The sequence below is a fragment of the Globicephala melas genome, chromosome 5, assembly GCF_963455315.2.
Source record: "Globicephala melas chromosome 5, mGloMel1.2, whole genome shotgun sequence".
NCBI classification, from domain to species: domain Eukaryota; kingdom Metazoa; phylum Chordata; class Mammalia; order Artiodactyla; family Delphinidae; genus Globicephala; species Globicephala melas.
The window spans coordinates 36,812,105-36,838,006 of NC_083318.1; the positions used below are offsets into that span (position 1 = coordinate 36,812,105).

At 45.7% G+C, this 25,902-nt stretch overlaps 1 protein-coding gene and 1 non-coding gene across 4 annotated transcripts in view; both read right to left on the minus strand.

Annotated features, from left to right (window-relative positions):
* STK32B (serine/threonine kinase 32B) overlaps window positions 1–18,988 on the minus strand; it is a 347,207-nt gene extending 328,219 nt beyond the window's left edge. For 2 of the 3 annotated variants that reach the window (XM_030864190.2, XM_060298751.1), the window contains exon 1: window positions 18,847–18,988. In XM_030864190.2, the coding sequence (XP_030720050.1) occupies window positions 18,847–18,898 (52 nt within the window). In that variant the 5' untranslated portion in view covers window positions 18,899–18,988. The remainder of the gene's footprint in view (window positions 1–18,846) is intronic. The other variant, XM_060298750.1, reaches the window with a different exon arrangement.
* On the minus strand, window positions 16,892–16,964 carry TRNAE-CUC (transfer RNA glutamic acid (anticodon CUC)). The gene has a single exon. It is a non-coding gene; the product is annotated as a tRNA-Glu (tRNA).
* Window positions 18,989–25,902: the final 6,914 nt, after the last annotated feature.

The following is a 25,902-nucleotide window of genomic DNA, read 5'->3' on the forward strand; positions in this document are numbered from 1 at the left end:
AAATTTTAAATGTTATTTAGCGAGATTGCTATTAAATAGCAGATAAAAAACACCATGACAAACCAAGAGAAAGAGGGAGATCATGAAAGAAAGGAAAAAGCTTTATATCTTAGTACCTTTAACAGCATGTTTCCAATTTTGGAATGAGGGACCCCACCTTTTTATTTTGCACTGAGTCTCACAGATAACAGAGTCAGTTCTGCCAACTAAGAATAAAAATCAAATTCCTTAGCATATGGAGATGTGCATATTTGTGTCCCCCCAAAATTGTTATGCTGAAACCCTAACCCCCAATAAGATGACGGTATTTGGAGATGGGGCCTTTGAGAGATAATGAGTTTAGATGAGGTCATGAGGGTGGGGCCCCATGATGGGATTAGTGTCCTTAGAGAGAGAGTAATTACTGTCCTTACAGAGAGAGAGACTAGCGCTCTCTCCCTCTCCACCAGGTGAAGGTACAAAGAGAAGACAGCTGTCTGCAAACCAGAAGAAAGGTCTCATCAGCACCTTGATCTTGGACTTCCCAGGGTCCAGAACTGTAAGAAATAAATGTCTGTTGTTCAAGCCACCCAGTCTGTGGTATTTGTTGTGGCAACCCAAGCCAACCAAGACACATAGCATGACACTCCAGGCCCTTTAATGCATGGCTCTGGCCTAAGTCTCCAGCCCCATCTCTATGGCTTCCCTCCCCCATGCCCCCTCCCCCACCATACCCACTCCCCATTAACTCTGAACACCTCCCTGTTCCTTCCACCCATTCACCTCTGCACATGCTGCTCTCCTAGCCTTAAAGGGCCTCCCCAGCCCCACCTTCTCAGCTCTTTCCTTCCTCCCCACATTACCTCCCCCTCAATGCTTCCTGTCCCTACCTCAGGATTGACTCAGAAATTGCCTTTTCTGGGGACTTCCCTGGCAGTCCAGTGGTTAAGACTTTGCCTTCCAATGCAGGGGGTGTGGGTTCAATCCCTGGTCTGGGAGCTGCTAAGATCCCACATGCCTCGAGGCCAAAAAACCAAAACATAAAACAGAAGCAATATTGTAACAAATTCAATAAAGGCTTTTAAAAAATGGTCTACATAAAAGAAAAATCTTAAAAAAAAAAAAAAAAAGAAATTGCCTTTTCTGGAAAAACTTCCCAGAGCTGATTTGTGGCTTCCTCTAGAATGTCACATTGAAGTTACTACATAATGGTAAAACAAGGTGAAATCGTGTCCTAGGGACACCATAACAAAGTACCACAAACTGGGTGGCTTAAAACAATAGAAATTTATTTTCTCACAGCTCTGGAGGCTGGAAGTCCAACACTGAGGTATCAGCAGGGATGGTTTCTTCTGAGGCAGTGAGGGAGAATCTGTTCCGTGCCTCTCTCCCAGCGTCTGGTGGATTGCCCAGTTTTTGGTGTGCCTCGGCTTGTGGTCATATTACCCCACCTGTGCCTCCATGTGTGCATGGCACTCTCCCTGTGTGTGTGTCTGTCTTTGTGTTCCAATTTCCTGTTTTTATGAGATTCGGGCCCACGCTAATGACTTCTTTTTAACTTAACTACATCTGTGTCCCCAAATAAGGTCATATCCTGAGGTACTGGGGGTTAGGGTTCAACATACTCATTTTAGGGGACTCAACTCAATCCACAATACCAGGCATCCAGAAGTCTTTTTCTTTTTTTCCTTTAAGCACCTAAGATGATGGACATTTTCTAAAAGACGGGGGCCTGATATCTAATCCTCCCTAAAATCCCACTCCACTCCCAAGCCCTCCGTAGGAGCCGCCAAGAGATTGAGCAAAAAGACTCAAAAGTCGGCTTGATCCATGTCAGTGGCATCGACCACCAACAAGAGGACGGCTATCCCTGATCACCTGTTCCACACAACTTGCCAGAGTCGGGCTTCTTGAAAATAGGCCTTGGCCTTCCTGACAGATGTGATGAGGACTCGGACAAGGAAGCTTGTCTGAACAGGCTGTTTCCTAGGAGAATGGAAATGAGGAATCCCTCCTGACGATAGGGGTTGAAGGCAGCAGGGAGTCAGAACAACTTCGTTCTTCAGGCTGAAAGGAACAGCAGGCCTCACCTGACCTCTCTCTTTGTACATATATCATGCTGCCAGGTGTTGGGCCAGGTGCCCTCCTAAGCACTGTTCACTGTAAGAAGCATCACCTCACTCCATTCCCATGGCAACTGTATCAGATCGCATCCCATTGTCCAGAGGAGGAAACTGAGGCTTGGGAAGGTTAAGGCACTGCTCCACAGTTAGACAATATGTAGAAGAATCAGGATTTAAACCTGTGTAACCCCCAAAACCTGTCCTTTTAACCTCTGTGCATGACCTTCTTCAGTCACAAAACTTAATCTAATTTAATAAAACTTACATAGCACATATTATGTGCCAGACTATTTAGTAAGCATGTTACATGTAGTAACTCATTTACTCCTCAGAAGAGTTTATGAAGTAAGTACCACTGAATCCCCATTTTACAGATGAGGAAACTGAGAATCAGGGAGGAGAAGAAACTTACTTGAGGTTGCTCAGCTAGTAAGTAGCAGAGCCAGCATGGAACTCCAGGCAGTCTGACTCCACGGTTTGTGCTCTTAACCACTGTGTTGTGGACGGGGCTTCCCTGCTGGAAGATTCCAGGGTGTACCTGGCAGGGCGCCTGCTGTGTCCCAGAGACACATAAGCCCAGAGGCCAATATACTATCTCTAAGCAGGGCTGGAAGCTGCAGTGTGATTGAAAGAGCATCAAGCCGCAGCTCTGATGTTGGGAACAAAGTGTGGGACTCACTTCCCTTCAGGGACCTACCCCCGCCTTCGAGCTAACATGCAAACGCCTACCCTGCAGACCCCCCCAGGGCCCAACCCTGCATCTACCCAGCTGCCGCCCAGGTCTGCTGTGAGTTCAGTGATTACAAATCCACTCCAAAAATATCCACTGAGCAAGTCACAAAGGAAGGGTGTACAAAAGGTTAATAAGGGCTTCCCAGGTGGCGCAGTGGTTGAGAGTCCGCCTGCCAATGCAGGGGACACGGGTTCATGCCCCGGTACGGGAAGATCCCACGTGCCGTGGAGCGGCTGGGCCCGTGAGCCATGGCTGCTGAGCCTGTGCGTCCGGAGCCTGTGCTCTGCAATGGGAGAGGCCACAGCAGAGAGAGACCCGTACCACAAAAAAACAACAAACAAAAAAAAACAAAACAAAAAGGTTAATAATATTTTGCTACACTGAATATCATTGTTTTTTATCTACCGAACTTTATCTTGACTTTATCTTTCTTCCCAGTTATAGAAGTCTTAATCCATTTAAGCGCCTTTTTAAAAAGTTCTAGTAAAGTAAAATCAGTCAAGATAGAAAAAAGTATTAAGTAAATAACAGTACAGGTAATACATGGCTGTGGTAAAAAATAATTCTGCAGGTGGGACACAAACAGCTGAATCTTGGGAAAGACTGTCATGCGGGAAAGAGCGCTCCAGGTATACAGAAAGAAGTGAGACCAAGCACCACAATTTTATCACCTAAGACAACTTAGTCAACTTCTCCAAACCCCAACATCCTTGGGTATAAAATGAAGCCAAAGTTACCACTCTTACTCTGCAGTGTTATTCTAAAGACCACGTGAAATCGTGTGTGAACAATGTTTGGTCCATACAAGGTGCTTCTTAAATATAATTCGGTTTTCCCTTTCCCTAGACTGCCTCCTTCAGATACAAGGAGGGAAGCTGTTACCTTTCATAGGTTACACAGTGATGTTTCTTTGTCTTTCCTGGCAGACGGTCAAGGACCAGCAGTTACAATGACAGACACTTTGTAAAAGCAGTGGGACCCACACTAGACACTACAAGAGTCACAGGCCCTGTCCTCATAGAGACTTCGGTCTCAGGGGGGAGACAGACATTAATGAAGGATTCACACAAATAAGCAAAGAACTGCAAATGTGATAAATGTAACGAAAGGGCACATGGTAATTTGAGGGGGGTTCCCTGGGGGTCATGAGGCAGTCTGGGAATAAGATAAGGCACCTTGAAGAAAGATGAGTGGGAGATAACTAAACCAAGTGGGGTGGAGGTGGGTGGGAGAGCATTTCAGGCAGAGAGAACAAGTGATAAGGCCCTGGGGCAGTAGTGGGCATGGAACTTACATGAAACTGAAAGAATACTCCCATGGTCGAAGAGTATAAATAACAGCATTGATTACAGGAAGAATGAGAGGAGTAGCTAACTCGATGGGACAGTGCCCACGTGCCAGGTACTCTAGCAACTTTGCACTGAGCAATTTAACTCAAGCAGTGAACGGAACTCACACGAGATGAGACAGGATGGGAGAGTTGGGCAGGTTCCGGACCATACAACCTTGGAGGCCATATTACATTCCTAATCTTCGTCCTGAGAGCAATGAAGCCACTAAGGACCGCTGAGCAGGACCAGCCTGGTCATATTCATGATTTAAAACTGTGATTCTGGTGGTTGGATGGAGGATGTACTGAAAGGGCAAGAGGGAGCATGGAGACCAGTCAGGAGGCAGCACAGTGGTCCCATGAGGGGTGATGTTGAATGGAGATGGTAGTGGTGTGGCTGGAAAGAAAGGGCAGATCTGGGAGATATTTGGGAGGTAAAATCAACACAGCCAGGTGCCTAATTGGATTCACGGGGGTGAGGGAGATGGAAGGATCAAGGAAAACCTCAGAGATGTTGGCTCCTGCAACTGGGTAGATGATGGTACTGCGCACTAAGCTCGGAAACTCTGAAAAACACATGAGTTTGACTGAGGTCATTTTGAATTTGAGGTATTAAATCTTCTGAGACATCCAAGTGGAAATACAGGCACACACACTGGGAGCCCAGAGGAGAAATGTGAATTAAGGAAATAAATTACTGAGTCATTGTTTTAGAGGAATAGGCACCAGTAACGCATGTGCTGTCTCTGAGCTCCAAATCCACTGCTTTGTGACACTGGACGGGACCCTGGGGACGTTTATTTCCAGCTGGCTTCATGTTCGGCATGGCCAATAGAGGGCACAACAGAGACACTGCCGGTCCAGAGTGGGAGGAAGGGGCGTTCCTTTTTCTTCCAGTGTGCTGCTTTCCACGTGCTGCAGTAGGCTGGGGTGCAGGGGACCTGGTAGCCCTTATCTCAGCGGCCCTCCTGCGCAAGCTGCAGCCAGCATCCTCTCACAAGCTTCTGTGCCACCCAGTAGGATGCCTGTTCCTCTGACAACCAGGCCCTCCCAATGAGATCTGAAACAGCCTAGATGGAGAGGGAAGCCCTCTTCTAGGTTTCTGAGTTCTTCCCTTGTTAACTCACCCTCAGCCCTAGCGGGAGCAGCTGTTTTCCTGAAATTGCTACTTCTGGATCTCCTAGAGACCTGACTCCTTTTCGAAGTTAACCTTTTGACTAGATGACAGTCCTTTGTACTACATTTTCCCTTTTTGACATTGCTTTGGTCTCCTGACTGCACTCAGACTGGTACAGAGTGACTGAACACGTAGGGGTTGGCAATCTCACCTGGAGAGACAGTACGGAGAGCTAAGGAAGAGGTACCAGGGCTCAGTATTGAGGAACTCCAAGATTTACTGCAAGGGGGAGGAGGCTGAACTTGCAAAGAAGATGGAGAAGGAACAGCCAATGAACATCATAAAGGACTTAAAAAGGGAAATCAAAAAATAGGAGACAATATTTGCAACACATATAACTGACAAAGAGGAGTTATCTAGAATATGTAAGGAACAAATCAATCCAAAAAGGCAGACTCTTCTAGAAGAAAAACTAACAAAGCTATGAACAGGCACTTCACAAAAGTGGGAACGAAATATATAAAGAAACCTCAACCTGTTAGTGAGGAAATGCAATTTAAAACAATAAGATACCACTTCATGCTCATTCGATTGGCAAATATGAAAAAGCCCATAACTAAATATTGGCAAGGAAGGAAAGGTGTGTGGTCCTACAGGGTAGCCACGAGCCACATGTGGCTTTTGAACACTTTAAATGTAGTTAATCCAAATTGAGACATGTTGTTACTGTAAAATACATACCCAATTTCAAAGATTTAGTATGAATAAAAGAATGTAAAATATCTCAATAATTTTGACATTGAAATTAAAATAGTTTAGTTATGTTAGGGTAAATAAAGTGTATTATTAAGTTCACCTAATCCTTTTTACCTTTATAATGTCACTAGTAGAAATTTTCTAATTACAAATATGGCTTGCATTTGGCGACCTCATCATATTTCTTTACAACAGTGCTGATGTAGAGCAATGGAAGCGTCTATACGTGGCTAATCAGAGTGTAAACTGGTACAACTACTTTGTAAAACAATTTGCCATTATCTAACAAAGTTGAACATACACCTATTCTATGACCCAGCCATTTTCCTAACGGTATACGTTCTAGAGAAACTCTTATGTATGCGCACCAGGAGATATATACAAAATTGTTCATAGCAGCATTGTTCATAATAGTCAAAAACTAGAAAGAGTACAAATGTCCACTGTCAGTAGGAAGGATAAAATTCACGGTGCAGTCACATGATGGAACGTTACACATTGGTGAAAATGAAGAGAGTACAGCTATACACAGCATGGGTGAATCTTAGAAACTCAATCTTGAGCAAAAACTGCAAAGTACAGAAGAATACATAAAACGTGGTACTATTTTTATAAATTTCATAAAGCAATAACAATTAAACACTGTATGGTTAGGAATGAGAAAGTGTGGGAAAGAGGATGGAGTCAGGGAGAAGCCCAGGGAGCTTCAAAAGTACAGGACAGGCTCTACTCTTCAGTTGGATCATGAGTTTATGCATGAGCTCATTTTCTTATTTGCAAGAAAGAAAAGACTTACAATCATATGCTAGTTTTAAGAACCAAATGATCATGACTCTACTCAGAGCTATTTCACTGAAATGATGAAGCCAACGTAGTGAGTTAAGGACCAAGTTATCATGAGAAAGTGAGGACACCAAGAGAAGACTGTTTTGGGGGCAAGTATGGTTGTGAAAGTGAGGCGTGTTGGGTGGTAGACCTAAGGTGACACGGGTACCAGGGAGAGCTTATTATTAAACTAGAAGGCATTACGCACACATAAACACTGAGGAGAGGACTTCTGCTTCCAGTCGACTAGAGTGTTTCTGGTCAACCTTCCTGCTAATAAGAACTATGATAACTGTACAAAATATATATTTTAAAATCTATTTGAAGGACTCATAGAGCTCTCAAAGGAGTAAGGAGCTGCAGGTTGAATATCGATGAAAAAGAAAAGCCCAAAGAGATGGGTCCAGCACTGAGATCACTCTTCCTCAAGAGGTTATCTGCCAAATCTGAAAACAGCTTTCAGGAGGCTAAGAAGTCACACAGGGTTTGCAAGACCTCACAGGCTTTAGGGACAGGACACACACTAAAAATCAGAGTCTACCAAAAAGGAAGAGGCTTGGTAAACTCTGCGCTTCCCGTAAGGATGCCAAAGGGCTTTGTTCCAGCAATGAGTATGAAATGGATGAGAAAACAAAAGATGTCTAAAAGGAAACAATTGACAATAAAACTAGAAGGTTATGGGCTTCCCTGGTCGCGCAGTGGTTGAGAGTCTGCCTGCCAATACAGGGGACACGGGTTCGTGCCCCGGTCCGGGAAGATCCCACGTGCCGCGGAGCGGCTGGGCCCGTAAGCCATGGCCGCTGAGCCTGCGCGTCCGGAGCCTGTGCTCCACAACGGGAGAGGCCACAACAGTGAGAGGCCCGCATACCGCAAAAAAAAAAAAAAAAAAAAATAGAAGGTTACCAAATAATGGAGTTATCAAACATGTCTTCTAAGTAAACGTGATTGTTAGGTTTAAATAATTAAAAAGCAAGTTTTGAGAATTTCAGCAGAGGCGAAAGCCATAAAAGAGAACCAAATGGTGATTCTAGAACTGAAAAGTGCAACAATGAATATTAAGAACTTGAAAGTTATACTTCATAGCAGATAGGGAGACCTGAAGTGATTACAAAAGAAATAGGGTAGAAGAAAATATTCGGACTAAAAACAAAGAGAAAGAAAAGAGTTTTTTTAAAATACGGAAATATTGTCAGAGCCATACAAGGCATAGTGATAAGGCCTAATATCTGTGCAATTTGAGTTTGATAATGTGAGGAGAAAGAAAATGTCAGATGTGATATTAGAAGACAAAATAAGAATCCCGCAAAAATAGCAATGCCCCTCAAGCACAGATACAAGAAGCAAGAGCCACAGGACGTAATGGCCAGAATGCCAGACCTATGCAAACCGTAATGAAATTTCTGATTTAATTTCTGATTTAAATTTTATAGCAAAATATAAAATTCTTAAAAGCAGCAAGACAAAACGTCAGCTGAAAAGGAGCAAAAAATAGTACTGACAGTCGTCTTTTCATCAGAAACAATAAAAACCCCAAGACAATAGAATCGTATCTTCAAAATGCTGAAGGAAAAAGATGCCGATACAGATTTGATATCCAGAAAAATAATAATTCATAAACAAAGTTTAAATGAAGACATTTTCAGACAAATAAAAAGTGAGACTTGTCACCAGAAGTCATACTCTAAAGGGAATGCTAAAGAAAATATTTCAGGCAAAATGAAGATAATTCCAATGGAAACTTCCAAGTGAAGGAAGAAATAATGAGCAGAATATGTGAGTAAATATAATCAATGATCAAAGAAGATTCTGTCTCAAAAATCTAGAAAAAGAACAGTAAGTTAAACCAAAATGTATGTAGGAGAAAATTAAAATGAGAACATAAACCAGTAAATCATTAGCAAACAAATAATAATTAAGAAAGCCAAGGGTATTTTTAAATCTAAAAAAACTGATAAACTCAAGCAAGACCAATCAAAAAATAAATTAAGGAGGGAGAAAACACAAATTACCAAAATCAGAATTAAAAAAGAAGATATCATTACAGATCCTACAAACACTGAAAAGATTAAGAAGATATTATGAACATTTGGCCCATACATGTGCAACTTAGAAATAATAACAATCCTAAACAAACTCTTACAGGGAATTGCAAGAAATGGTATAGTTCCAAATTCTTTTAATGAGGCTAATATAACCTTGATACAAAAAATTAATAAAGATGGGCTTCCCTGGTGGCACAGTGGTTAAGAATCCACCTGCCAATGCATGGGACACGGGTTCAAGCCCTGGTCTGGGAAGATCCCACATGCCGCGGAGCAACTAAGCCTGTGCGCCACAACTACTGAGCCTGCACTCTAGAGCCCGTGAGTCACAACTACTGAGCCCACATGCCTAGAGCCCATGCTCCGCAAGAAGAGAAGCCACCACGATGAGACGCCCGTGCACCGCAACAAAGAGTAGCCCCTGCTCGCCACAACTAAAGAAAGCCTGCGCGAAGCAACAGACACAACACAGCCAAAAATAAATAAAATAAATAAATTTATTTTTTAAAAAACTAATAAAGACATTAAGGGGGTGGGGGAGGGAAGTACTGGGAGTTTGGGATTAGCAGATGCAAACTATTATATATAGAATGGATAAATAACAAGGTCCTACTGTAGAGCACAGGGAACTATATTCAATATCCTGTGACAAACCATAATGTAAAAGAATATGAACAAGAATAAATATATATAACTGAGTCACTTTGCTGTACAGCAGAAATTAACACATTGTAAATCAACTATACTTCAATAAAATTTTTTTTTAAAGACATTAAAAGTGTGCCCTTTCTTGCTCTTCTCTGGAAGAGTTTGCAGAAGATTATCATTATTATTTTTTTTAACATCGTTATTGGAGTATAACTGCTTTACAACAGTGTGTTAGTCTTCTGCTTTATAGCAAAGTGAATCAATTATACATATACATATGTTCCCATATCTCTTCCCTCTTGCGGCTCCCTCCCTCCCACCCTCCCTATCCCACCCCTCCAGGCGGTCACAAAGCACCGAGCTGATCTCCCTGTGCTATGCGGCTGCTTCCTACTAGCTATCTACCTTACGTTTGACAGTGTATATATGTCCATGCCTCTCACTCGCTTTGTATCATTATTATCATTTCTACCATTTGGAAGAATTCACCTATGAAGACATCTGGGCCTAGACTTCCCTTTACAAGAAAATTTTTACTACAGGTTCAATTCCTTAATAGATATAGAATTAATCTAATATTTAAATTCTCCTTGTATTATTTTTGCTAAGTTGTGTTTTCCAAAGTAGTTATTTTATCCAAATTTCAAATGTATTGGCATACTGTTCATAATATCCTCTTATGAAAAATTTATAAACAAAATATTACCAAATCAAATCTAATAATATATCACATCATGAAAACTGGGTTTTATGCCAAGAATGAAAGGTTAATTTATTATTTAAGAATACTCTAAAAATTTGATCTTCACCTAGTCAGACAAAGAAAAAGGAGAAAAACCACATATTATCTCAACAGATGGAGAAAAAGCATTTACTTAAATTCAACCCTCATTGATAATAAAACCTCCCAGCAACTCAGAATAGAAGGAAAATAACATGATAAAGCGTATCTACAATAACAATACAGCTAACATAATAATTAACTGTAAAATAGTGAATGCTCTCTGCCTGAGGGAGAGCTGGTTTTGGTCAATGTGCCCATCAGGACAGGCTGTGTTATGCTACAGTAAGAAGCAGCCCCAAATCTCAGTGCCTTCAAAAAGCAGAAGTGTCTGTCTCACTGATGCCATGTCCCAGGTCAGGTGGCCTCCGTTCCACGTTGCACTCACTCTGGGAGGCAGGCTGAAGTAAGTTCCACCATCCAGAACATTGTGGTTGCCCAGAGCTAGAGACATACGAAGTGACACCTAGTTCGTAAATACTTTTTCCAAGATGTGACATACATTGCCTCCACTCACAATGACCAAAGCGAGTCACATGTTCCCACAGAACTGCAACGGGACAAGGAAGGACAATTCTTTGCATGGAAATAAACAGGGACGGGATATGGGTGAACAGTGGTAAAGCCCCACATTGAGAGAATGGGGCCTATTTGTATTACTGACTTCACAGATGGAAAGAGGAACCAGAGGCCAGACTCCTCAATGAATAAGGACACTCCAAGGTGGTCAGAAAAACCAAGGGCTGAAAGGAGTTAGACTGCAGGATCAGTAACAATATCGGTCTTCACTTTTTCCTTGGTTGTCTCTGGCTAATAAGCCTGATTTTCTCTTCTTGGTGGTTCTGGTGCACAATTCTCCCCTGGTATCCTAAACTGTTTGTCCCCATTGTTGTCTGCAGGAGAATATCCCTTTAGGGTGTCAGGACTCTCACTGCTCTTTGTAGAACAGTTTTTCCATCTCTGTCTGTAATAGCTCAGAGCCCAGATTTTAGATAACTGAGTATTGCTAAGAATATTTTGTTCCTACCAATTCTCTCAGGAGAATGCCCAAGCTCAGTGCTAGCTTGTGCTGATTGATCCTTCTAAAATATCGATCCTTCTTCTCTCAAGGCATTTAAACCCTTCCCTCAAGACATCATAAATCGTGTCGCCATCCTAACAGCCTATCCACTCCAGCTCATATCGTGAGAGCCATCTCCCCTCTCCACCCTTTTGCTGTCCCATAAAAGAGGGATTTTTGTCTTACCCAGAAAGCACCAGGGGAAAGATCTGCCTTCTCTCTCCATTGGGAGAGAAGTGATGGCCCAAATTATGACATACAAGAGTCCAATATCCATTGATCATTACAGGTTACCATTTTTTGGAAATTTCTTGGGTTTCTCTGTGACTGGGAACCACGGTCCCAGAGCCCACCTTACAGACTCAATTCTCTGCCCAAGCAGGTCTCAAGCTTGAAATTAAGGGACAAGAATAGAAAGGCCATTCTGGACTCAAATCCAAGTCAGTTCTCCAAACCAACTTTATTAATAATACACCCGAAATGTCTTCGTTTGTTTCTCAACAGCTTCTGAACTCAGAAGAAGAGAAGAAATTGGCCCCCAATAAGTTATTACTTTCATCTCTCATTCAACAAAGAGCTGTCATAGGCCTTCACTGGCCCCATTCTAGGCCTTGCAGACACCAAGGTGAAAAGGAAAGAACTGCTGCTGTTCAGAAGTCACAGTCTAGTGCAGAGGTGGATATGCAACAAAATAAACAAGGAATGTTCCATGTTTCAAGGAACACAAAAATAATCATCACTGGAGCAGATGCTTCTGTTTGTGTTTACCTGCCTGACCCAGGGTCCACTTCTCTTCTTCTGTTGATACTGCAATATTCCTTGAGAATATTCTTCACATATCTTCTTTGTCCCAATGCCTCAAGGGGAACCAACGCCACCCCCTGAATCCAAGGGTAGGCATGAGATACAGCCCGGCCAGTTACAGCCTCAGTCTCCCCGGTCACAGCCATTGGTGCAAGAATGACCCAAGACCTCATGAGAACCCATCAGAACTAACCCTGGGATGTTCTCTGCAACGATGGTGAAAAAGATGCTCCCTTTTCCACACTTGGAGTTGTGACGTTGTGAGCCTGGGGGTGGTAAGGGCCTCATGAGGAGAGAGCCTGCTTGGAGCCACACAGAGGAGAGAATCCAAGGAAGAAGATTTCTCATGATAGTATTCAGGAACTTGGTTCCAGCCACAGCTGATGAGACTCACACCTCCATTCATTCATTTATTGATTTGTCCATCAACAATTTATTGAGCATCTATTATGTTCCAGGTGTTTTAGGGCTTGGGGACACAGCAGTGAATCAATCACACCACATCCCTACTTTAAGGAGCTTGTAACTCCTTAGGAGGAGACCAATGCACGAAAAATGATGCCCATGTTAACAGGATCACTCTGGCTGCTGCATGGAGGTGCCACTGAAGAGGGGAAGGGTAAAAGCAAGCAGACCAGTTAAGGAAGTTATCGTAATAACCTAAGCAAGAGGGGTGACGCTGGCTTGGACCAGAATGGAAGTGATGAGAAGTGGCCGGAGCCAATTAATTCCCTTTAAAGGAACTCATGTTGCTTTTCTGTCACTTGCAGCTGAAGGAGGCTGGCATGCTCTATTCCGTCTGCTTTCAGGTGCCATCCACATTAAATGCACTCTTACTTTATGTGCCACGAAGAAGGAAGAAATGCTGCCAATTAATCTACAATGTGATTCTTTCGCATCCCTTAAAAGAGTTCCTTTAGACCTTTCATATATCATGTTAGTACGAACAACTGTGACCATGTACAAACAATAAGATTACATCACAAGTACCACCATGACCAGCAGTGATCATAAAGCAATCCCAATTTCAGAAATGTTAAAACATGGGAAAGTGTGTGCGTCATAGTCAATGAAATCCATTAGTGTGTATACTTATGTCTGACTTTCTAGAGATGATTAGTACATGGTTTATCCTCATGAAGTCCATATTTATTTTCTAGGATGTTTGAAAGGTATAAATGCATCCTACAATTCATTTCTACTTAACCATCTCAGATCGATTTATGGTAATTTTCTTAATCCCCCATGTACAAGACAAATCAAAATGAACTTTCAAATGAGGTGTAGATCTTAAAATCTAAGCTTTACTTTCTAGACTCCTGCATTAGACACACACATGCCTGATACACATATGGACACCAAGCCCATAAGCCCACATCCCTTACATGGCCTCTCTCCAGCCTCTACTTTTGTACGTACTCTATATATAAAGAACAAAGTGCATTCAAAGCAACTCCAAACTTTCTCAGAATATGTTTGGTTTCCACCTTTTGCACAAGCCACAACTGGTACAAGGATGAAAAGCAATGTATAACATAAGTGAGCTTCCCCCAAGTTCTAAAAAAGTTGAGACAGGGCTTCCCTGGTGGCGCAGTGGTTGGGAGTCCGCCTGCCGATGCAGGGGACACGGATTCGTGCCCCGGTCCGGGAAGATTCCACATGCCGCGGAGCGGCTGGGCCCGTGAGCCATGGCCGCTGAGCCTGCACGTCCGGAGCCTGTGCTCCGTAACGGGAGAGGTGGCAGCAGTGAGAGGCCCGCGTACCGCAAAAAAAAAAAAAAAAAAAAAGTTGAGACAAAGTTGGAAGTGAATCCTGCCCCATTAAGAGATTTCAGGCACTTTGTGAATCACAATGACAGGGACACCCCAGGTTCAAAAGACTGTCTCCAAGTGAAGTATGATTGCAACTTCAGGGAGTGATTTTTTAAATTGCCTTTGTTATCTGACTGTGCCCAGAGTTAAACAACATTTGTTGTATATTTATGTTAACCAAGAAGATGCTTTCATGTTCTACGCTGCATGTGAAGTTACCTGGCCCAACAATAATACAGAAGTTACATTTCTTTTTAAATGTCCCTTTAACTCCTAACAATCTAAAATGAGAATACCCGGAGCTGTTTACAAGGTTGTGAAACTGATACCCTCAAATGTGGGTACAGGCCATAAATTGATACAACATTGATATTTAAAAAAAAAACCTTTTGGAAACATAATTTAAGAACATGTTTCTGGAGTCCTAGAAGTTATTCAATCCTTTCGATCCAATAATCTCACTCACTGCACCTCATTTTAAGGAATTCACTTAAAAGAAGAAAAATGCTTTATGTATAAAATTTTCAGGCAATTTACTTATAAAGATGAAACACTGAAAACAGCCTGCATGTCTAACAACAAGAAAACATTTAAGTTACAATAGTTCCATCAGATGGAATATTACAGCCCATTAAAATAGTAATTTTGAAGACATTATAGCAATATAAACTACTTAAAACAGGACGCTAAGAGAAAATGCAGAAATCATTTTGTGTGGCAAGTGTACCCTTATGTAAAAATGTCTAGACATAGATTAGGACAGTAAAGGGAAAAAACCTTAAAAACAATTTTGACACGAATTTGGAAAGGGAGATGATTTTGCTTTCATTCCCAGAACTTGCATTATGATATGACAGCTCAACAAAATGTTTTCTGAAGATGGTAGCTGATTATTGTAAATGATCAAGTGCTGTCAGGATGCACTGTTACTTTCTTCCTATAGACGTTTGCATAAGGAGACCCCTATCAGAGCCTGATCTCTGCGCTAGTCTCATTCTGCGTTGGTCCTACATATCTTTGACGGCTTCATTTTCCTGTAGGTCCTAAGGGGTGGCACAGGAAACAGTGTTAGGTACCAGACTCTGGAGTTAAACAGCCCTGGGGGTTTAACTCATGAGTCCCAGCTCATCCATACACAGACCATGGGACCCTGGGCAGTTTTCCAGAGGTCCTCTGTAAACTCTCTAGTAAAATGCACATTCTGAGACCTCCCTGGCTGAGTCGTGATAATGATTCCCAATTAGGTATGAAAAGGAGTCCACACAATGCATCACTAAGTTACAGTTTTTAATATTATCTGGATGCAAGTTAAATGTTTGCCATCAGAATGTAGACAGTTATGGTACAATTACACAATGGCAAATTTTCAGCTACAGTTTAGCTTTAAATTACTTACAAATCAGATTCGTTCTGGTTGCGTTGTATCTGCATCTTCAACCACTCAGCAACTCTGGTTTGGGAGAGCGTGTTCGGTCACCAGACCATGTCACTGCCCTGCTTAAAATCCTTCTGTTGACTACAGATGTCCATAAGGTCAATTCCAAATACATGGCCACTGGGCCCTTTAAGGCCACCCCAGCACTCAGGGTTCATCTCCTGTAGCTTCCAGCCTCACACACCACATTGCAGGGGTACTAAAGTCCCCACAATCTCCCCAAAGAGCCATGTTTATTCTTTACCATCTGTCTTTGCACATTCTGTTCCCTCCCTCTGAAACACCCTTCCCCTACCTACCAACCTCTCCTTCCTGGGAACTTCTACCATTTCTGCAAGACTCAGTCTAAGAGGAAGTCTTCTCTGACCCCTCCTCTCTGCCCCGGGGTTAGGGCACCTCCTGTAGGATACCACAGTCCCCTGAGCTCTCTTACACTGTCCTGGCTGTTTATCTGCTCTGCGAGCTCCCTGAGGGTTAGAACTTTGCCTTCATCTTCTCCATATTCCTGCTGCCCAGCACAGGGGTGGGTGCAGAAAAGATGACCAGTACATGCCTATGAAATAAGCGAATCAATTGGCGGCAAATAACAGTGTGTTACTTGAACAAGTATTGAGACATATGCTGGCAAAATCAAACAAGTTAATGTTTCACTGAGCTGAAAGCCAGCAAAATGAGGAGAGTCCTAACCTTGTATTTCAACCAGGCAGTTGACCTTGAGCCCGACCACTTTTGGAATGAGGAACAACAGCAGGAAAATCAAAAGCTTGGCTATGCCAGATATAACTATTTTGCCAACAGATATTTAAAGCATATTTTCTGGGATAAAGGATAGAGACAGGAAAGCAAATTTACTCTGAAAATAAAAGAGAAAGACACTAAAAAATTACCTAAACCATGACCTTTGACCCAGGCTACTACCACGAACCTCTAAAATTGGGAGTGATGCATAAGTTTGTGCTTTCTTCTGGGAAAGGAGTCCATGGCTTTCATCAAAGGATCCTGTTATGGGCCGAAATGTGTCCCCTCCAAACTTGAGATGCTGAAGCTCTAGCCTCCAACATGACTATGTTTGGAGAGAGGGCTTTTAAGGAGATAATTAGCATTCAGTGAGGTCATAAGGGTGAGGCCCTAACCCTGTGGGACAGGCGATCTTATAAGAAGAGGAAGAGCCACCAGAGATCTCTATCTCCTTGAGCACACAGGTCATGTGAGGACCCAAGGAGAAGGAGGCTGTCTGCAAGCCAGGGAGAGAGCCCTCACCAGAAACCAACCCTGATGACACCTTGATCTTGGACTTCCAGCCTCCGTAACAGTGAGAAAATAAATTTCTGTTGTTTAAGCCACCACCACCAACAAATTCTTTTGTTTAAGCATCTGGGGTATCTTGTGAATGCTTTCTTTTTTTTTTTTTTTTTGTGGCCATGTCACACAGCTTATGGGAGTTTAGTTCCCTGACCAGGGATCGAACCCAGGCCCTCGGCAGTGAGGGTGCAGAGTCCTAACCACTGGACCACCAGGGAGTTCCACATCTGGGGTATCTTGTTAGAGCAGCCTGAGCAGACTAATATAAGTCCGTTCCCCAAAACAGACAGGAAACCTTTGACTGATTGTGAACAGAAAGTTTTTGGCCCAAGTCATCCTCTCCATCTGTCAATGAGTGTATCTTCTCATAGGGTCTGAGCACCCCTGAATGTAACCTCACAGGACAGAAGTTCTCCCAAAGGGACAGGCCTGCCCCACATCCACCCCAAGCAGGATATGTCCCTAGCAGAACACATATTTAAATACTGATTTAAGTGTCAAGATCGCTTTGACTTTCATAAAGCAATTCAGGGTCATTATGAACTTGACTGGGGAAGAGTTCAGCTACATGGTGTCCAAATGCTTCCTGGGATACACAAGGGCCTCCCCCATCCACCTGGCTACCTCTTGTCTGTCCACTCCTGGCTCCCTATCTACCTGTGCTCCAGACTAAACAACCAGGAAGGGCTTAGCCTTCCTTGGGTCTCCAAGGCCCTGCACTGGTCCCGCTCACTGCCCTTATCACCATGGACGGTCCTCAGTGCCACTAGACTAGGAACTCCTTTAAGAAAGGACCAAATGGGCGTGACTCAATTACATTGGCTGTATTCAGGTATTCTATTCAGAGGGACTGCCGGGGTGAGCGTTTGACTACCACCCACAGCCTTGGTAGATTTAGAGATCATGACTGATGCCCACAAGCCTATTCCTGGGCACAAGAAGTACTGCCTCCAGGGCAGACCGTCCAGCCTCAAAGCCAGCTCTGACTAGGACACATCTCTTTCTTCAACTGTAAAATGGAACAACAGAAGTACCCACCTCATACGGTTGCCATGAGGCCTGAGTGAGCACATGTAAAGCCCTAGAACACTGGCTGGCACATGGACTATGCTCAGTAGACCTGGCTCTCATTTGGGGACACAGTGGAGACTGGAGAAACCAGTGCAATAGCAAACCGAGCCTTTAGAGGCAAAGTTAACACATAACACCGTGCAGAGCTCTGTAACTGATTATATTATCAAGGCACTTCTCACAGGAATTACCAGTGGTTAAGCTTCAAACGACCCCCTAAGGTAGTAAGCAGCAATCGTAAGTCTCTTCTCCTAGGTGAAGAAACAAAGGTTTCAGAGAGGTTAAGGAAGTTGCCCACAGACACACAGCGCTGGAAAAGGGGTTCTGCTATTCCAAATACGAAGCTCTACCGATATGAGCCATAAGAGCCCAGTTGTGGAGTTTAGATGAGGTTGGACCGCCTACACCACTCCTCCACCTGGGAGGCTGCCAACAGCGGGACGCCTTCCGCCCAGACACAGAGTTTAATCAAGAAAAGTTTCCCTAAGCCGTCCTGGGTGAATGAGGAGGGCAGCATGGAACACACACACACACACACACACACACACACACACACACACACACACACACACACACACACACACACACACACACACACACACACACACACACACACACACACACACACACACACACACACACACACACACACACACACACACACACACACACACACACACACACACACACACACACCGCCTCCTTCAGCCTCGGGCTCTAAAGGAGACCTCGGCTTCCCTGGAGCCCAAGCAACATCCAGACTCGCCTCTGAAGTCAACTCATCCCTCCTGCTCCCCCAAGTGAAGCCTTCGGGTTCACTCTCCTCTCGGAATGGCCCGCCCGGGCTCGCGCTCGGCACCGTCCCGGCCCCTAAGGGGCACTGACGCGAGGAGTTGTTGCCTCTGTAGAAGCCCCTAGCCCGGCACGGGCCGGGCACACAGCCGACGCTCGGCCAAGGGTGCTGGAAGGAGGGATACCCGGCCTCTGCCCGAAGGGGCAGCGCGGGGCAGGCGCCCCTCGCCCTCTTACCTTCCTCATTCTCGTCGAACACCGGGGGCTTGTGGGAGTGGTTCCCGCCCATATTCCGCCGCGGCGGCTGCCGCAGCTGCCGCTACTACATGCCCGGCCGCCGGGGTGCGGGTGCGGAATGTGCCGCGAGCGCCCAGCCCAGACTGCAGCCGCGCGCCGAGCCGGAGGGGGCCGAGCGCCGCGCAGCGGCGGGAACCGCGCCCCCTCCTCCCGGGCGTCCCCCTGGCGGCGCTCTCCCGCCTCGCCCGCCGCTCCCTGGCCACGCTAACTCTTCTGCCGCGCCCCTCGCCTGCGCCCGCCGCTCCCTGGCCACGCTAACTCTTCTACCGCGCCCCTCGCCTGCGCCCGCCCTGGAACACTGGAGCTCGCGGCGCGGGGGCCACCGAGGCGCGCTCCACGCGGGAGACCGGAGGCGGCGCGGGAAAAGTAGGAGGAGCAGGAGGGGAAGGAGGGAATGGGCGGGGGCTGCGCAGAGGGGGAGAGCGGGCGAGCGCAGCCCCGGGGGCGGCCTGGAGGAGAGGGCGCGGCGGGCACAGAGGGCGAACGCAGCCCTACGGGCTGCCTGTAGGAGAGGGCGCGGGCCGCCGCCTCCCCGCTGCACCCACCGGAGCTGAGCGCAGCGTCGACCCGGAGGAGTCGGGGCGCTCCCTCCAGGCAGTAAGCGAGTCGTGAACATCTACTGTGTGCCGGGCCTCAGTCAAGGGCTTTATAAACACAATCCCATGTCACCTCTCAACAACCCAACGGTTAGAAAAAGCGTTGTTGCCCATTTTAGAGTCAGGTAGAGTTCAGGGGTAAAGGAACTCTTCGGTCAGTAGTTAGTCGGTCCTGGCTACGAAGGGAGACCCCCGGACGCCCTATTGGCCTTATTTGTCCACTCGGACTGAGACCCGGGCAGTGGTGTGTCTGCCAGTTCTGCAACACACGCTCTTTCTTCTTAATGTTTTTCTAAATGTTTAATGAGTGAAAGTAGAGTTACCCTTTTGGACTCAGTCTAACCCCTTCATTCTCCCGGGGAAACTGAGTCCGCAAAGGGGCGTGGTTTGCCCCAAATCATTCTCCCTAGGAGTGGCTCTGCGTGGGCCTCCGGAGTCCCCTGAAATTGAACTAAGGGCGGTTCGCATCTGGGTCGGTGGGGTCCTGGCGGCGGGAGCTGGGGAGCCCAGACTGGACACGGGGATACTAATGACAGGGATGCGATGGGTGTGCCCCAAAGCTCTCGTGGGGCGAGCACAGACTCTCAGAGGGCGCTTCCTGAGGGACGCGCAGGTTACCCGCGCGGTGCAGTCCTGCCCGCCCAGGCACCTGGTAGCCAGGAATCTTTGGCCACATCCTGCCATCTGCTGGGCGCCTTAAGTTACCGTCTGTGCTTTGGTGGAAAGCAGTGGTTCTTTTTATCTCCCTATCCTGTCTCCCCCACCCCCAAGCTGTCTCTGTCTCTTTGTCTGTCTCCTTCTGTGGGGGAGGAGGGAACGGAGGGAGTGTCTCTCTGTCTAACACAGCAAGAAAACTCCGAGAGACAACGGGAAGAGGTCGAGCAGACGAGCCAGCCCCATCCAGCTGAAGTTTCAGGATTGGCCTAAACTGCTAGGTCTCAGGGGTCAGACAAGCATCATTTACAGGACTGGTTCGACCACTTACAGGCTGTATGTGCCCCCCCACTTCCAGTTCTCATCTGTGAAACGGGGAGGTTGATACTAACTCCCCAGCGTTGCTATGAGAATTATATCAGATAATATGTATAAAAGCAGGTAACAGGGCCTGGCATGTAACAAATGATCAATAACTATTTCTTGCTTTTCATTCTGCCCACAAGCATTGACTGAGTGGCCAGTCTACACCAGGCAATGTACTTAACCAAGATAAAGGAGGTACAGCCCCTAGACCAAGAGGCAGGAGGAGGGATGGTGACAGGCATGAGTGCTGGGCCCTGTTCTTCCCAGATTTCATTCCACTTTGCCACTCTCTAGCAAGCTAACTTGGGTAAATTACTTAACCTCTACTGGCCTCAGTTTGTTCATCTGCAAAATGGGGGTGATAATAGTATTTTTTTCCCCCTCCTTGGGTTGTTATGCAGAATAAATGAATTGATGTTGATGTCTGGAACATAATAAGCACAACACAGGTGTTAGTTATTATCCTCAGTAATTAGCTATGGTGTAAATTGTACTGTTGGCTCACAATTTTTCCTTCTCTCCCTGTCCTTGATACTGCTCACTGGAACGAGGGGGCAGTTCCTACTTTCCCACCACTGAGGTGGAGCGTGCCGTAGGACTTACTTCGGCCAGTGGTCTATGGGAGGAAGTGACAGTGTGCCAGTTCAGAGTGACAGCCTTAAGATGTTGCATGTTTCAGCTCTCTTGTCCTTTCGCCATCCACCACAAGAAGATCTGGCCCTGGGTAGCCTCTGTTCCCAGAACGAGAGACCCAAGGTGTACACCTGAACCCCACGTGTATCCTGAAGCAGAACTACAAGCTCACAAGCAAGAAAAATATGTTCTTGTAAGCCAGTGAGATTTGGGGGGGAGGGGTTGCTGAGGGGGTGGTTGTTCCACAGCATTATCACAGAAAGAACTGACAAATACATATATTCAATGAATAGTCATGCATGCAAAGTCTCTGACTGTGATTTGTACTGTGTGGAAGGAATCCCAGGAGGCTACGGGAACACAGGAGGGACCTGTCCCAGCCCTGAGAGTCAGGGCAGGCGCAGAGTCCCCCAGAAAGGAGTCACGAGTGTTTGTTCCTTCACTTCCTCCTTTGTTGAACAAGCATTTTCTGAACACTTGCTGTGGGCCAGGCCCTGGTCTGGGTGCTGGAGGCAGACCCAGCAATGAGTAAGACAGGGTCTGCTTCCATGAAGCTGAAGTTTAAAAGGCTGGTGAAGGACAAGGGCAACACTCACAGAGCGGGTCATACTTTGATTAGGGGGAGGGGGATAAGCACAGGCTGTGAAGGCAGACGGGAGGCCCCTGAACGGTTACCGAGTCCAAATTCATACCACGCACCCCAGGACAGGCCAGTAGAGAGACAGCTGTTGGGTAAGGACTGAGATGATGGTGGACTAGTGTCCTGAAAAACCATCTTTCCCAAGTTAGAATTCAGGCTTCTTTTATACTAAAAGGGGAGAGACTGTATTTGGTTGTTGGAAACCTCTTGATGTCAGAATTCGTTGTTCTTGCAGTTGTCCACTAGGTCAGGTCACGATGTTCCTATAACCTTCAACAAGGCAAATGTTATTCTCTGTTCTGCAACTTTTTATCTCTGTATGAATGGAAAAGTGTTATACCTCTAAAGTTCAGGGCCTTGAGAATGGGCTCTCCTGTATATTCCAGGCCAGAGGCTACAAAAGCAATAGAATATAAAAGTGAAAGAAACAGATCCAATATGGAGTCAGATTTGTTCTTCCCTGTTACAGAACCACACTCAAAGAAGCTGACAGGAGGGCGATGGCACATTAGCTGAGACCAGAAGGGCAAGGAAGAATCAGCCAGGTGGGAGAAGAGAGGGGCAACCAGGCAAAGTCCGGAGGCCAAGCGAGAAGGGCCTCAGCTGTTCCAGGTCGCTGGAGTGCGGTGACTGAGCGCAGGGGTGATCAGGATAGCAGCTGCAACGTGCTGTAGGGGGAACTCTCTGTGTGTCAGCTCCATGCCAGCACTTTGCAGGAAGCGTGGCTCTCCAGGCAACCCCTTCCCTGACCCCCTACCCATTTATAGATATTGTGTCAGGCCTGTACTTTTCATGGATCACCCCCTTTTAATACTCACAACAAACCTGGCAGGTGGACGTGACTATCACCCCTGTACTAATAGAGAAAAAGCACAGGGAGGTTAAGGCAAGGCCGAATGGTTGCAAAGTGGTGGAGATTTAGATCCACAAATTAAACACATATATCAGATCTGAAAGAAAGGAAGTAGGGAACAGTGGCTGTTTCTGGAGTTATGAAATTCAGATCATTTTTATTTTCTTTTTAAAATTTTGTATTATTTTAATAACCAGTAAAAACAATGAGCAATATTTTCATTTTGAAAAAAATCTGTGGACACTAACACACCTGATTTTGTAAGGCATGGTTCATCACTACGTTACTGTGTGACATGAGGGGGTGCTAGGAAGATCCCCATTTTGCAGATGGAGAAAAAGAGGCTCAGAGGGTCAAATGGCTTGTCCTTAATGCCACAGTTATTGTATTATCGTTTCCTATGGCTTCTGTAGCAAGTTATCACAAACTTGGTTTAAAGCAGCAGAAATATATTTTCTCACTGTTCTGGAGGGCAGAAGTCCAAAATGAAGGTGTCTGCAGGGGGGGTTCCCTCTAGAAGCTCTGAGGGAGGGTCAGTTACAGGCCTCTTCCAGCTTCTGGTGGTTCCAGGCATTCCCTGCCTTAGGGCTGCAGAACCCCATCCCTGCTGCTATCTTCACGTGGCCTTCTGTTCTCCGTGTCACCTCCTCCTCTGTCTCTTATAAATTGGATTTAGGACCCACCTAGATAATCCAGGATGCTTTCATCTCAAGATCCCAAACACCGGCAAAGACACTTTTTCCAAATAAGATCACATTCACAGTTTCCGGCGGGGGTTAGAACTTGGATGTATCTCATTGGCGGCCGCCACGCAACCACCACAGTTACTCAGCAGCAAGGCTGTCTCCCTACAGGCATGCGTGGACCCACACCACATGGCATTGCTTCCACATTCTACCCTCTCTCCTGTTATCCGTGAGCCTCAAGGGCAGCCAGGTCTGTATACAGGGATCTTTGTGCCCCCGAGGTCTTGTTCAGTACCTGATACAGAAATGATGCTCACAAATATTCACTGACAAAATGATGAATGAGGATGGTTTCAGGTGTGTAGAAATCCAGGTTTTGCTGGGAAACATGAAAGGAACCCCAACTCCGTCACCGCCAATCAGGCGTCTGGACTTGTAAGCGGGATGGTCAGGGAAGCCTCACTGGGCAGACACCAGAGGGAAATCCGGAAGGCAGGGAGGGAGCTGGCCACATGGACACCTGGGGTGAAAACATTACAGGCAGAGGGGGCAGCCGGTGCAACAAGGATGACTAGGAGGGTGTGGCTTGAACAACCGGAAGGAAAAAGTTGACATTGACCAAGTTGGGGAAAACTGTGGGCAGGATAGGATCTGTGCATTTGTGGGGCGGGGAGGTGAGTGGCAGCAGGAGATGGGAGGGGAAGTGGGGAGATCTGGAGTCCTGTTTGGGACATGTCTCCTGTGGCTGCTTACCGGCCTCTAGACAGGTATGTCTGGGGATTAGCGGAGAAAGTGAGACTGGAAATGTAAATTTGGGAATCCTGAGCTTCTAAATGACATTTCAGGCCCTGAGATTGGAGGAGATCATCTTGGAGACGCCAAGGAAGAAGGAGATGCCAGATGTCAAACCCCAGGGCCTCTAATAAGAACAGGCTGGGGAGATGTAGAGGCAGTAACCAGCATATAAGAGGAAACCCCAAGTCTGGGATGCTCTGGGAGCTACGTGGGGGAAGGGCTTGAGGCGCAGAGATGATCTACAGCGGCAAATAGAGTACCTGCATCAGGGGCAGGTGTGAGGATTAAACTTGTTCATGTAGAGAAAGTGTGTATCACAGCCCCTGGTATGTTGGTAACAATCAAGCTGTGTTTATTAGTGGCCAACACAAGAAGTGAACCCGATAAAAATCTGGTTAGAAATAATGTCCAAACTGCTTCTGGCAAATGGCTTCCTCACTATCATTTAGTGCTTTAGTTAACATGCCCTGAGCTTGTATTTTGTGTCAGACGCTGGGCTAGGAGCACTAAGGAGACCAGTAAGTAAAATTGCATCCCACCGCCTCGTGTGAGAAGATGCTGCCCAAGGTATCCTGGGGGCAGAGCAGAGGATTTATGACTGTTCTCTGTGGCTCGTCATCTATAAAGTCATCATTCGTTCCAAGGATTATGTGACACATATAGCTCTAGATTTATGAGAGATGTAAGTGACTCCATGTGCATAATTAAGACGAATACATGGAATATATGCTTAAAAGCTAAGTACAAGTTTATGTTTTCATTCCTCATAGAGCACTCAGTTCTTAACTCTTTCTACTTACAGCTCCATAAAATACTCTTTACAGAAAAAGATTTTGCAGGTGCTGTTGGGAAAGACTGAGATAGAGGAGACTCCAATGGACATTTGTAGTCAGAAGCCCACTGCCAAAAGGAGACAGATGAGAATTCCATTCCCCTACTGGTGTCTGGGTGAGGGCTTCTTTTGTCAAGGAGACAGAGTCACACATCTAATCTGACCCCCCCCCAACCAAGACTCATTTTCAACCAGGCAGGTCTCCAGGTATGGAAAGGAGGGATGGATGACAAGGTGGTACCCTCCATCTCCCACTCTGCTCTCCCTAGCAGACAGCTGAGACTGGAAGCCTCCAGAAACCCTCGTCATGACTCTTCATGGCTGCAGGAATCGGTCACGTCCTCCTGGCACAATCTGACTGAATTATTTTGACGTAAGTACCTTCCTCCTCTATCTCCTACACAATGTGGAGTGTCACCTAGTCCCCTAGATGAGAATGGCTGAACTTGGTATCGGCCGTGGTCAAGGCAAAGCCAGCTACAGGTCTTGCCCTCTTGCCTGGCTCACATACTGATAAGGCTTTGTGTGGTCTTCTGACTAGCTGCAAAATAAATAAATTAAATAAAAGCCATCTGCTTCTCTGCCCTGAGTGTATCTGCCTTTCCCAGGAGGTTGACTGTGGAAAGACCATGGAAGTTGCGGTCTAAGGCTTCTCCTATGAATGTGACACGAAATCGAGTATACGATTCCGTGTTACATCTCAAATCCCAAATAGAGGCACAGAAAATAAGAACTGGGATGCTTTTTCTGACTTCAATTTTCATGAGTAGATTCTTGGGGCTGCTGGACCTATCACAGAGAACATGATTAGGCATTCACCAGACTTGCATTTAGAACTATAAACTCCAGCGGCTGTAACCTTTAATTTTATGTAACACAATCGCACAGGAGAGGCTCATGTAATTCTCCGGGCAGGCTGTCTTCTGTGCCAAGCGATTTTT